Here is a 14,995-nt window from a genome sequence, read left to right on the forward strand (position 1 = left end):
TGTTTGGATAAATGAGGTTAGCTATTAATAAGGAAGTCAAAGGAACTACTAGATGAAAATACATTGTAAAAATTAAGATAAATTACAATGATTAGTTTCTAAGAAACATAAGCTATTTAATTTTTAAAATTATTTAACAACTCTTGATAAGCTTTAGCTTCATGCTGTGTTGTTTGCTTTTCTTTTATCTAATATTGACACTATAAAACCTATTCTTCAGAAGATGACATTATTCTTAAACCCAAGGAAACAGCAGTTCTTTCTAGACGAAATAAGTGAATTCTAGTGTCAGAATTCATCTCTCATTTACATGCAAGTCAGTAATTAAAAAAAAATAAATCCTGTGTGTGTTAGTTTTGAATCATATGGCAGCAAAGAATGGGGGAAGTGCTGGCAAACATCATCTCAAAATTTTATTATATTGTTAAAACATGCTCCCAGACAATGCTTGCAAAACATAATTTCTACTTGAGATGATGTGATTTATATGTCCAGGGTAATAAAACATCAAGAAGAATGTTTCACTAAACTTATTTCTGCTTCAACAACAGAGTTACAAATATGATTTAACGTTAACCTGATACACTGGGGCAGGAAGATGTGCAATCAGTATGCCAGAAATTCATGTCATTTGAATGCATATCAGACAGCACATCTTAGAGCAAAAATTCTTACATGCACCACATAAGTGCATGCCTTCAATGAACATTAGTGTTTTAAACTTAAATATGCATAATAATTTCACATACAAAAATTCTGTACTTCCTAAAGCTAAAATTTATTAGGCTTGGACACTGCTCAGTTGATAATCTAATTTAATCTACTTGAACAGAATGTATCACACACACCATTTTTCTCTTTGTTATTGTAGACAACAAATATTGTAGAAATGTTGTAGGAGTAGACAGTTGTTGAAAATTTTCTAAGTAGAAATGTATTTGGAGTTGTTATTCAAAAGAGAGCATTTGCCTTGAGAGCTGGTTAATTTGTTCTGACCACAAGGTGCTCTTCCAGAACACCTGATTGTATTACCAGCACCTACATGGTTGCTCACAACTATGTGTAATTCCAGTTACAAGGGATCTGCAATCCTCCTCTGTCGTCCATGAGTACTAGATATGCTAGTACTACATCCATAATGCATAGACATACATGCAAGCAAAACACTCATACACAGAAAAAATTAATAACGTAAATAGAGTTTTAAGAAACATCATTGTCTAAACACACTAAGGAAAGTTCATCCTTCTACCATGTCAGGAACACATGCTAGCTTGCATGATTGCTAATTTTAAATTTTTATATTTCTGAAAAAAAACTCTTCCTATAGAAGAAGTATGGGAGAAAACAGCATGCTTGTATTTTCCTCCGTGGTCAAGATTGAGCTGGTATGCGTTAGAGAATGTGGAGGAATACAGGCAATCAGAAGAGTAAACTAAATATCAAGACATAAACGGAAAAGCTATAAAAACTAACATAGGAAAAATCTATGGTTTTCCTCATTATTATCAGGAAGCATCCTTAGGTTAAAAATCTACAACTATATAGTAATTTATTGTATCGAACAATAAATTTCAAAACTAAGAATGCATCTATAGTAAATTCTCCCTTTTCTTAGTAGAGATATTTCATGCTCTGTTATTACCAACTCAAACACATAAACAAGTATCTTTGTATTTACACACAAATCAAGGAAGATAGCAATGACCAAATACCAAGATCTCTATAGGATGTATTTTAACAATTCACTTGTCAATATAGAGAGGTGACAAAAAGCTAAATAGGGACAATGGTTGGGACAGGGATTTCTTCTGAACCATATACAGAAGAAGAAAATTATATTGAGATAATCAGAGTGTCCTATGAAATAAAAAGACTATTCCAACAGAGAAATCTGCTAGCCACAGAGAGTCACCAGCTGCTCAAATAGTTTTAGAATTACCTCACAGATTGTCAACTATCCTTATTTTAGCTGTATTTTCAAGATGGTATCACATCATTCTTTTCACCTTTGAAAGATTATTTTAAAATATTTGCTTCTTACCTTTGATTCTTGAACTTTCTTGACTTTTTTCCTGCTGAAATGAAAACAAAAATATGTCAAAATCTTTAAGTATGTTTTTGACACTTTCACATAAGAGATTCTCATCAACATGAGTACAAATGTTTTTATACATATACCTCAAAACATAGTTTTAGAAATTATCTATCAAAGTGATAATAATTCTTTGTATGCATGTTTCTCTAAGGACCCATACATTCTACAGATAAATAAATAGCTAGTGAATAGAACATACTCATGCCTCTCCAATTCTTATTGCATTTAATCTCAACATATGCCCAATAATGTTTTCCAAATTTGATTTCAGCTAAAACCGAACCATAAAGTGTTGGCAATGGTAAATATTTAAGAATAAATCTAGAGAAACTTCTCACTAAAATGGTATAAAAGCCTGTTCAACTACCTTTAGTTTAACTTAAATTAGAGTTGGTCTTACGTTAGTATTAATATTGACAATTCTTTTTTATTAAAACCTTGCTCCAGTCAAACCTGTCCATCAACTTCGCATCCTCTTTATTAATTAGAAAATAGCCTGAAAAATTGAGCTCATTCAAGTTTTAAATTAGATATTGTGTAATCTGTAACTTCTCAATTAAGATTCAAGCAGAATTTATTGTCTTTAAATTTTCAGGGTCACATATAAAAATTTTAAAACATATCTCACATAAAATATCAAGCATATATTATATATAGATATCTTGGTATATATACATATATATATAGAGAGAGACACACAGACAGAGACAGAGAAATACATGAATGCCAGTCAAATTTTGCTCCAATTAAAAGGAACATATTAGAGTAAACATTAATACAAAATCTCAAATTCAAGATAATCTCTCTCAACAAATTAGATACCCACACATACATATTTTATATATATTGATGTATAACATATATATGTGTAGTAGTTTGAAATATATATAATATTATGTTTTTATATGTATGTGTGGTAGTTTGAAAATGTATGGTTCTCATAGACTATGTGTTTGAATGCTTATCCCATAGAGAATAGCACTGTTAGGAGTTGTTGCCTTATGGATTAGGTGTGGCCCTATTGGAAAGAGTTTATGACTCTGGAGGTGGGTGATGAGGCTCTATATGCTCAAGCTATGCTCAGTGTTACACAGTTGCTTCTGATGCCTGCAGATCAAGATGTAGAACTCTCTGCCCCTTCTCCAGCACCGCCATGAAGATACTGGATTAAATCTCTAAAATTGCAAGACACCCCTAATTAAATGTTTTCCATTTAAGAGTTGCCATGTTCATGGTGTTTCTTCACAGAAATAGGAATCCTAAGAAAATATATTATAATGTTTATGATAAAATAACTGATAATAAAAATAATTTTATAGATAAATATAAAATAAATTTATATTTTAATATAAATATAAATATACTTTATTTATAAATAGTTGACTTAATGCTGTGAATTTGAAAGATGATTATATGTTAAACTTCATGTAAGTCTTTATACTTATGTAGTTTTATCATTATATAGCCATTTCACCTGTGAATGGTTTTATAAACATAATTTTATACAAGAGTCTCATGTACTTTGAGCATAGTCAACCAAATTCCTCTCATCTTCCCTCCTGTTATTCCCATGGCTTCTCCAGTACAGTCTTGCTTCTAGCTTTATTTACTATAAGTAAATCATTTCATGTATCTATATAAAATATTGAATCCAACACTGTAAAAAAAACAAGTAGTGTTTGTGTTTCTGTAACTGCCTCATTACACTTAGCATTATGCTATGACGTTGCTCCTGCAAAGAGCATAATTATGTTCTTCCTTATGACTATAAAATGTATTGTATATGTACACTACACTTGTTTATCAGTTTATTTTTATGCATTGTACATTTAGGTAGCTATCATATATTTGGGATTTTAAAAAATCTGTAGTAAACATGAATATACAAGTATCTCTGTGATATTCTTAATTAATATCCTTGGTACATATATCCAAAAAATGTATTTGATGTGGTAGCATTATTTTTATTTTTTCTGCTATCTTTATACACATTTGTGTTATATCTAAACTACTTTTAATTCTAACTAGCCACATGCAGAATTTCTGTTTTCCCTGTTTAGCACGAGCATTTATTTCTTTACTTAATGGACAGCCATTCTGAGTAGTATAAGTCAAAATTTGAAAGTAATTTTAATTTAAAATTCTCTGATTATCGAAAATATTGAATATTTTTTCACATTGATTGATTATTGCTATTTGATATTTTGAAAACAGAATGTTCATTTTATTAACTCCTTTACTGATTGAAAGATTTAAAAAGTGTTTCTTGACTTTTGACTTTTATAGCTCTATATTATATGTGTTTTTATGTATACATATATATGTATATTTATACTGGCTATGAGCCTCATACATTATAGAGCAGGCAAAGATTTGTTTTTCCATTCCAGTCTGTTTCTTTCGTTGGGATAACTCCTTTTTCTCTGCTGAAGTTTTCTTTTCCTACAATCCCATTAGTACTTGAGGTTACGTCCCAGGATATTGGAACCATACCCAGAAAACTCCTGATTCTTCTACATCCTCATGTGTTCTTGGTCTTCTAGATTTTAAAAAACTTTAGTTGTTACAAATAATATTTGATTTTTCATTATATTTGCATGGGAGGATTGTGATCTGGTTTCATTCTCTTATACACAGAAAGCTGTTTTCCCAACAACTTTGTTAAAGAGCCTCTTTTTAATCCAATGTCATTTTTGGAGATTACTGTCAAAATTCACATGGTTGTGCTTAATTGTGTGGGTTCATCTCTGTGGTGCCTTTTTTATTCTGTTGATCTGTGCATCTTTCCTAGATGTTTCTTATGCCAGTACCATACTATTTTAAGACTGTGTCTCTAAAGTATAGCTGATGTCTTCAGCATTGTTCCTTATGATCACAGTGGCTTTAAATTCAAGGTCGTTTTGCTTCCTTATGAAGTTGTGATTGCTTTCTTATCTTCCTTTCCTTGGAAATAACAACACTGGAATATTAATAAGGATTGTCTGAATATAAAGATTGTTTTTTGTACTGCAGATATGTTTGCAATATTGAATCTACTGATCCATGACCAGGGGTTGTCTTTTGATATTGTATGTTTTTCAATTTCTTACTTTGTTGCTTCATTTTTTTTTTTCACTGTAGTAAGTTTCTACAAAAGTAAGTTTTTATAAATGGAAGTACCCTATAATTCAATGAACTTGTTATTTCACCATGTCTGGAACAAATAGACATCCATTGTGTTCCTAAGAAAAGTTCCCACAAGAGAAAAAACAATTGCAAGCATATTAATCATTATGTCATTATATTTTCTAAAATATGAGATTTCTGCTATGACTAGATGAGGTTGAGTAGACAGGGTACAGAGGAGGTGCTATCAGGGAGGAAATAAAATATTTATGACTTTGAATTTCAGTGGGAGCATTAAGAGCATTGACCACCTCTTCTTAAGTCGGTATTATTAACAGAATGGCATTTAAATACAACCGTAATCATTTTATGTCATTTCTTTAGACTAGCTTGAGAAAAGCAAGGATAAAATTAGGAATCAGGGACAAAGAATGTGTTACCATGGTAACACAGTGGACAGTATTAATGGCATAGTATGATGTGACAGTGTATTTAGAGCATGTGATCAGTCACTGGTACAGTGACTACTAGACTAAATTTTGGACATGAGACTCAGAAGAGGCAAGAATGTTAACAATGGAATGGGATTGTGCAAGAATGGAGTCCTTCCTAGCTAGATAAACAAGCATCTTAATTTCCTCACTTATGGTCTAGCACTGTGCACTCAGTCTTCTTCCAAATCTCTGGTTGTTCCTATCAGATATTAATAGTGACTCTTCCTCATTTTGATTTTCTGACCTGACTTCTTCAGATTTCAACCTTCTACAAACTTTGGTGAATTTACCTGCTATTTCAGTTTTGGGAACAAATCTTGTTATAAAACTTCACAGCTTAATATTCTGCAGTCAACTGCAATATCTGACTTTTTTCTAAAATATCTACCTACAATCCTGACATCTGTGTTGAGATACATAATATGGTAGTTGGCTGATCATGCCCAATGGGAGTCCCTATCTTGCCTCCCTTCAACATCCTACACTAGGTAACAGTAATAACTCCGACAGTCTTCTTATTCAGATTTTGAGATTCACATTTATCATCCTTTCTTTTGATAATTATTAGACATCAATATGTTTTGAGTTTATTTTTAATGTGGAAATGTAACTGTGATCCTATGCCAAAATCCTGACGAGATGGAAGTCATTCTAATTCATTGCCCTCAGCCATCAAATGCCAGAAACAATGGATCACAGAGAATGAAGAGTTCCTCAGAAATACATGATGGGGGAAGGGAAAGCCCTAGTACCCATCAGAGAAAAAAGGATTTTTACAGGAAAATAAATTCACATAGTTGTACTGACTTATCTCATGCATGTAAATGTCTTAAGATTTTGTATACATGTTTATATAAAACATATACATAAATAAATGTATACGCATCATATGCATATAGCATATACATATATACTATGTATAAAAGACATAATATGTATGATATTGTAGAATATATGTGTGGTATATAATGTATATAATATGTAAATTATTACATGTATATACGTACATACCTGTGCTATGTGTTTTATGTAATTTTTTGAATTCTGTTTTATATTTTCTATAAAATGTTAACATTGCTCTAGCAATGGGGGGGAGAAAGTAGTAGTCTTTTTCTTAATTAAGCAAACTGCAACTGTATCTATCTTCCCTTACTAATTTCTGCCTCATACTTAAAATACAGTGAAACAAGGTATGATGTCTGTGGTTTCAAGGAAGACAGATCCTAACATCTAGAATCCAGGGGAGACTATTTCTAGAAGACACATAAATTTGACACCTTTAGCCTCTGTATAAATAACTATAGTCTTTATGCGGAGAAGACAGATAAAATATTCTAGAATTAAGTATTCAAAAGTAGGAAAAAATATAAAGTTTAATTATCCAATGAAAGAGAATGGAAAGACAGAAAATTGTAGGATTAAAAATGCTGAGAGCAAGGATTCATACTCTCAGGTAATGCATTATTTATGAAGTGAGTTTTCAATTGTATAGATTCTTCTCAAAGGTCAAGTACAATTATCTCTTTAAAGCACCCATTAGAGTTATTGAGCTAGGTGAAATCATTGCCTTCAGATAAAACACTATTTTGTTTCTCTTGTGGGTTTAGAAATAGTATTGGAATTACTCAAGTAAGGAAAGGGATACTATGAAATGCACACACTGATAAAAATTGCATGATAAAACTACCTAGTAAAGAATGACTCAAGCTATGTGATTTGTTCACAAGGCTTCTTGTCTCATTTTATCTAGTTGCCATTTAGCTTTATGATGTCATGATTATTTCTGTATTAATAGCAGTAGAGTTTGAAAAAATTCTAAATAATTAGAGGAAAGTAATGTAAAAGAGAGTGACGATGTTACTGATTTTATATTATTTGACACAGAATAAGTAGAAAAATTGTGCTAGAAGGAAGACCAGTTTCTGTAACATGATGTATGGAAGTAAAGAAAAAAAGCTGAGGTACTTAGATCTGATTAATTAATTATCTAAATTCAATATAATAATATACTTTATATAATGAGAGTAGAAATAGCTCAATATTGCAGGTTTCATAGTTTTCCAAAATTTAAGAAGCTGTCAATAATTTAAATATACTAGTTTGTGAGACCATAAGAATCTCACACCACACAGTTTAGTATTCTTGAGCCAATCCTAATGGAATTCAGCTGGCATAACTTTATGAAACCTACCTTTAACTGATACTATTTAATGACAAATATGTTAAATAGTCACTGACACAATATTTTACTGCACAGCAATTTATTAATTCCTGTTTATTTAAATCAGTTTTAATATTACTTCAAAATACTTTCTGATATGTTGATCAATTTTTAAACTAAGAAGTATATTTTATCCACCTATTAAATTTAATAATAGGAACACTATTGACTTTTCATCTTGTTCTAAATATTTCTTGGAAAATTTTCAGAGTATTGTAATTTCATTACATATAAGCAGGCACTATAAAATCTACTCAAGATGTTAGGTAACTAATAGTACTTAAGTCAATTCACCTTTAATGATTTTATTTCCCTGGCTAATTAGCTCTTAGTTCTTATCTTCTTCTAATTTTTCTTCTCCCTATCCCTTTGTTGATGATACCTTGTCGCACATCTTTGTTACAAGAAAAACATACAAAGCAGTTTCAACAGAAAGCTAGATTTAGACGAATCACCTGGATATTGTGGTAGCTTGAATGTAATTGTCCCCCATAGGCTCATAGCTATTGGCACTATTAGGAGGTACGGCCTTTTTGGAGAAGGTGTGACATTGTTAGAGGAAGTGTGTCCCTGTTCACTTCCTGCTGCCTGCAGTTCAAGATGTACAACTTTCAGAACCATGTCCTGTTGGAAAATATCCAAACCGTGAACCTCAAGTTTGCATTTACATCAATTAAAATTGACCTTGGGTGAGGAGGCTGCATTACCAACTAGTTGACAGAATGTAATCCTAGAGCATCAGAGGGCATCTGGGAGAGCTAGAGAGACACAGGAAGTAGTAGGGTAGAGTTTGGAGGCGCTCACCTTTTTGTTATTTGGCCGAGCATAAACACAGGTCTTCCATGGATGCCAGAAAGGCGAGAGGATTAGGTAGTTGTTACTAAGTCCCTCTGATCGTGCAGGTTTTCACCCCAGTCTTTGAATCTCAAGTCTTATTTATAATTAGAACAATAGAGATTTAAAGCTAACTTTAGCAAGAGCAACAGGGCCAGTGTTTGCGGAACACTATTCTCACCAGTCTGTAGCCTGAGTGGCCAGACCTCTGCTAGATAAGCAGGCTGGTAACCACAGAGTTGCAGTTGCTGGCTAACATAGCAGTGGGATAAGGCATAGTCACTGTGCCAAAATTAAAACAACAATGTCTGCCCGCATACCACCCACCCTGATGATAATGGACTAAATCTGTGAAATTGTAAGCCAGCCCCAATTAAATGTTTTCCTTTAGAAGAGTTGCCATGGCCGGGCGGTGGTGGCGCACGCCTTTAATCCCAGCACTCAGGAGGCAGAGGCAGCCTGGTCTAAAAGAGGTAGTTCCAGGCACCAAAGCTACAGAGAAACCTTGTCTCGAAAAACCAAAAGAAGAAGAAGAAGAAGAAGAAGAAGAAGAAGAAGAAGAAGAAGAAGAAGAAGAAGAAGAAGAAGAAGAAGAAGAAGAAGAAGAAGAAGAAGAAGAAGAAGAAGAAGAAGAAGAAGAAGAAGAAGAAGAAGAAGAAGAAGAAGAAGAAGAAGAAGAAGAAGAAGAAAGAAAGCATGGTATAATTTTTTTAAGTGCTGCTTAACAGGTCATACTAGATTTGAACTGGGGTGGGGGTGTATTGGGGAGGGAACCAGTTCAAGAGGTCTCAGAGGAGAAGAATTTTAGTATGTTGCCTAGAGATTTTTCTCATAAATAATGTGATACATTCGTAAAGAGTGTGACTGCTTTTTGCCCCTGTCTGAAGAATCAGCCTAATGTTTAAAGAATTAAAAGAAGAGGTAGCCTCAGGAAAAGACCCCACCCAGCTAAACTTCCATCTTCTGAGAAGAAATTAAAGACCAGTTTAGATTCAGGGATGGTGCTACATGCCTTTGAGCCCAGAACTTATTTTTTATTATTATTTTTATTTTATTATTATTTTATTACACATGTTCCAATTTAAATGCTTACTTATTGGTTAGATGTTTCATAGGATGAAAGTTTCAGCAAAGCCAATGGCAATTATAAAAATATATGAACAATGATATTTATGGTTTAAATTTGCTTGAAAATATCAGGTTTGATTGTTTTTGCCAAGATCGTATGCATTAATATTAAGTCCACAGCACATACCTGAAAAATGCCAGTATGCACTGTGTCAAACATAGTAGAACATCATTTTTCAAAGGTGCCACAGAGAACATTTTTGCTTTATGGACTCTGTAATGCATGAATGTTCTTGGTCTCAAATATCTTATAGTGTTTAACATCATAAAGGAACTGTTGACATTCAGATTAGAAAATTTTTCATATGGAGGGAAGAATTTAAATGGTGATATATTTTCAGGGAGACACAGAGGCACATATTAAGCATAGTAGATGAACAAAAAAAAACCAAATTGATAATCATTCACTAAAAATCTATATATGTCTTATAGATATGCATTCTTCTTCATAATGAAATTCACAATTCTTTGTCATTTCTTTTATAATTTTAGATTTAAGAATTAAAATCATGATGAAAAAAGAAATATCTGAGATCAAATATTAAAATAATGATATTTCAAAATTCTAATAGTAAAATTTTCATTATTATATTTTGATTTAAATATGAGGAGAGTGTAAAGGTAAATTTATTAGATGAGAGAATTATATTCTATTTTCTAATGAAAATTCATGCTGAGTATTAGAGCTGAATCTATCTCTATGATCTCAAAATTTGATAAGCCTAGCAATCATTATAATAGCTTTGCAGTGTACTATATGAATGAGAAATATAAGTGTTGATTTTTCTAGTATAAATAAGCAATTAAAGAATTTGTAATAAGTGAAAATACAAATCGCTAATTAATGAATTTGTTATGGAAATTAGTGCTACTTCATGATTTTAAACTCAGACATTCATATTATAATTTCTTCTATATTTTATCTTTGTAAGAATTTGAGTTGGAAATTTATTGTTTGCAGACAGTTAATGAGTGTTAATTGTTATAACAATAAAATGAAAATCATTTGTTTTTCAATATTCCATAACTGGTGATACAGCATAGCTAACATAATAATATCTTTTCTAAAGGTTACTAATACAATACAGTATTGAGAATAAGATTTGCAAAAGAGTGAATCTGTACTGTAATGTATAAATTATAAATTTGCTTTGAAAGATATCTCTGGCCAGACCATGTACAGTAAACCCAGAGTTTTTCTGGAAAAGGTGGTGTGATGGAAGGTAGGAGTGCTCACAAACACACAAAGTAGCCATCCCTGTAGACTGGGGATATATTAAATATCCCTATATGAAAAAGATTGAGACTCACAGACCTTAAACATAGTCACAGTATGTACTACTGCTCTCCCAAATCAATATAATCTCTTACTGCCTTCTTAATACTTTCCTTATACAGATAAAAAATGAAACTCTCACCCTTATCCAAGAAGCTTATTTGTGTAACAGAAGACCATTACAAAAAGGCACACCTCAGCCGGGCGGTGGTGGTACACACCTTTAATCCCAGCACTTGGGAGGCAGAGGCAGGCGGATCTCTGTGAGTTCGTGACCAGCCTGGTCTACAAGAGCTAGTTCTAGGACAGGCTCCACAACCACAGAGAAACCCTGTCTCGAAAAACCAAAAAAAAAAAAAAAAAAAAAGCACACCTCAGCAAAATACACAGAGTCAATGACCACCAGACTTCACGCAGTTAATACAATCCCTAGACATAACACTCAAACAACTTCACAGAAGGTACAGAAAGATTGAGTCAGAAGACCAGAATGTATGTAGCCAGATGTCCATATCTGACAGAGACACTTCACCTATGAACTATCAACAATATAGTTGCCTAAACAAGGCCTGAATAATGACAGTACCTATTGCTAATCCAATGTGGATAAGGGAAATCCCATCTTACCCCTAGATGAAATGATATAGCCAAATATTGACTTTTAAGACAGTAAAATGCAGTTTTACCAAAAGATGAGTGCCCTAATATTTGGTTATGCAAAACCACTGGTTAAGCCCTACAAACATACACATATGAACAACATATATAAAATCTGCATTTCCATATTAACTCATGTATGTGCGTAAATTTTTTAAAATTGTATCTTTATCTTTTTAATTAAAATTCATTGAATAAGTTTTCTTTTTTTAATTAATTAATTTATTTATTAAAGATTTCTGCCTCCTCCCTGCCACCAGCTCCCATTTCTCTCCCCCTCCCTCAGCAGTCCGAAGAGCAGTCAGGGTGTAATTTTTTTTTAAAAGAAGTCATGAATTTGAGATTGACCATGGTTGGGAAGGTACAGGAGAGACAAGAGAGATGGGTGAAGATGATGCAAATATAGTATACATATGTGAATAATATTTTAAAAGAAGAAAAATAATAATGATGCTAATGAAGACATACTAGTTTTATAACATAGTAGTTAATTTTTAACACACTACTCTTACAATCTAGTAAGGGATTCTTAATTTCTTGTAATTTATATCTTCAAGTGCCCAAAAGTCATGGTCTAGCTTTTGGTACCTACTCCTCATAGTCTAAGTTCCCATTGCAGTTACCAAACAAAAGAGACTTCATGAAGTAAAACAAAATGATTTGATAAATTGGTAATTATAAAGATTATCTGCACATCTGGGATCTTAATATAAACAGAAATTTCTAACAAGTTTCCTATGTCAATTTGGCAGGTGGATAAAAATAACTATAATTAAAATAAAATCAATTTTACACAAAGGTGAATGTCATCAAGGCAATTATGTTTAGAATTGTCCATGATAAAGCTTCCACTTTCAGAAAAGTTTACCATCTGCATGAAATGATTAGGAGAAAACAAAATCCCAAAATAGGCTACATGGATAGACTGAAATAATATTAAACAGTAAGATACAGATTTGTTACCAAGAATTCACCTGAGTTCTCACTGATGCCAGTACTATTTGCTTCTTAAGAAAAGGGAAACTTAGCCGGGCAGTGGAGATGCATGCCTTTAATTCCAGCACTAGGGAGGCAGAGGCAGGTGAATCTCATTGAGTTTGAGGCCAGCATGATCTGCAAAAGGAGTTCCAGGACAGCTAGGACTGTTACAGGGAGAAACCCAGTCTCAAAAAAAAAAAAAAAAAAAAAAAAAGGAAAAGAGAAAAAGAAAGATAGAGTGATATAGAGTGATAGAAGGAAAGAAACTGGAGTTGAATGATTTATTCATATTTTGTAAACTCTACCACAGTAGAAGTGCAATGTACTAGTGAAGAACTCACAAGATGTGCTAACAATCCTCAGGGAAATCACAGGTTTCATTATTAGTGTAGATGATCGTTGGGACAGTGTTGGCATACGAGAGGGTAGAAAGCTTAAAGAAAGGGACAAGTGTTATGTCTAGGTCAAAGGCATGGGATGGGGAGCAGATCTAAGAATAAAGAGTAATGAGGGCATACATTAGAGGATAGGTAAAGAGAAGAAAAAAAGCACTGAGTATATTTGAAAAGGCTGTACTGAAAACCTATTTTATAAGCTTCCTAAAAGCATGAATATGTTTAAAAATTTGAGTGACTCTATTCAGAGGAATGGATAATGTCCCACTCAGAAGCCATAGGTTGTCAAACAAAAAAGCTGAGTGCCAGAGTGGAAAATCTCACAGAGACTCACAGTAGATAAAAACAAAGTTATTAGGATGTATCCACACATCCCATTACCTCCTCCAACTCTTCCCAGTTCACCTTTCGTCCCTCCCCCAGCTTCTAATGTTTCTTTTACCCCTACCACCTATTGAGTTCAATCAGTACTTCCCAGATGTATTCTCCTCCAAAAGAACCCCAAAATAATTGTCATTGTTTTTGTTTAACCACAAGAATTTGATGGTAAGACTGAAAACATCAGTTTTTATTGCTGAAAACATCACCACACACATTGAACCTAGGACATAGAACCCAAACTGGGATTTACCTAGAAGCATTTACCTGCTGGTTAGTTTGCATGATGCTAGATGCTACTATGCAGGCTGATGGAAGAGAAAAGCCATTGACAGTCTTACCCAACTGTCAACCTGGAAAACTACAAAATTTATAAACTTGGCACGATGGCACAGTAGTAGCACGAATGCCATGGATCTGACCAACAGCACTTTCACTGGACTCAAGGCCTGATCCCCAGGAAGTAACACGTGGTACAATAAATCTAGCCAAGAAATTGTTGTTATGAGGTCACAGGCCTTGCAAAAATTAACTTCCTTTAAGTTTATTTAAGCTATACACTACCTCAACTGTCACCTCTTATCAGAGAAGCTTCATTATGTAGCAGATAGCAATTGTGCCTTCACAACTGATCAAAGTCCAAAAAATAAGTGACTTACTATGCTAATGAGACTGTCATAGCATACCTTTTCCACCTAAAGTTCAGAAAAATCCAAAGAAAAAGGGTAAGAAAGGTTGTAAAAAACAGAAATTGGAGGGAATTGCTGTGAACTGATGGCTTTTAGACATAATAGAGCTACAGCAATCACAAAATCACATCATCTTGAGATGTCTATACAAGACTTGTTCAATAATAAGCCAATCAGCATTCAATCATGGAAAGGAAAGGTGCTCACAAGGCCCTCCACATGCTCAGGACCAATGAGAGTTGATGGGCATTGGAAGGGGAGTAGGGGAAGGAACAGAGTCAGTTTGTGTTGTCACCCATAGTACAATGACCATGGTCCAATTGATGTTGCCCTGTGCATACATGTGAATGAGCAGTGTTATTTAGACTTGTTTGGAAAGGAAGAGAAGATAAAAAAACTGTAGAGACTAGAAGGAACTGAATGTGGGGAGCCAAAGGTGAATGGGATCTAAAAACTTTTATGTACGAAATTTCCAAACAATAAAAAATTAAAACATTATTTCTTCTGCCCTCCATGTGTTCCCAAATCCAAAGCTGTGTGAGTGCCTCTTCCTTTGACAATATCACATGTCCTTGTGCTGGGACACTCAAAGACAGATAGCACCATAATTTCAGTGCAAACCACTTTTCCCACTTTAACAAACTACCTACCCGTGAATACTTGCCCTTGCAGTCCTCAAATCTACTGTAGTTATCAAAGATAATGAGAATTTTAGAATAAGTATTATGATCATGCTCAAAAA

At 33.3% G+C, this 14,995-nt stretch overlaps 1 protein-coding gene across 2 annotated transcripts in view; it reads right to left on the reverse strand.

Annotated features, from left to right (window-relative positions):
• The window catches only part of Fstl5 (follistatin like 5), a 402,285-nt gene that overhangs the window by 294,080 nt on the left and 93,210 nt on the right, over window positions 1-14,995 (reverse strand). The window contains exon 3 of one of the 2 annotated variants that reach the window (XM_057756992.1): window positions 2,045-2,075. In XM_057756992.1, coding sequence (XP_057612975.1) covers window positions 2,045-2,075 — 31 coding nt within the window. Of the gene's footprint in view, window positions 1-2,044; window positions 2,079-14,995 lie in introns of both variants that reach the window. The other variant, XM_057756991.1, reaches the window with a different exon arrangement.

The sequence above is a fragment of the Chionomys nivalis genome, chromosome 24 (genome assembly GCF_950005125.1).
Source record: "Chionomys nivalis chromosome 24, mChiNiv1.1, whole genome shotgun sequence".
NCBI classification, from domain to species: Eukaryota; Metazoa; Chordata; class Mammalia; order Rodentia; family Cricetidae; genus Chionomys; species Chionomys nivalis.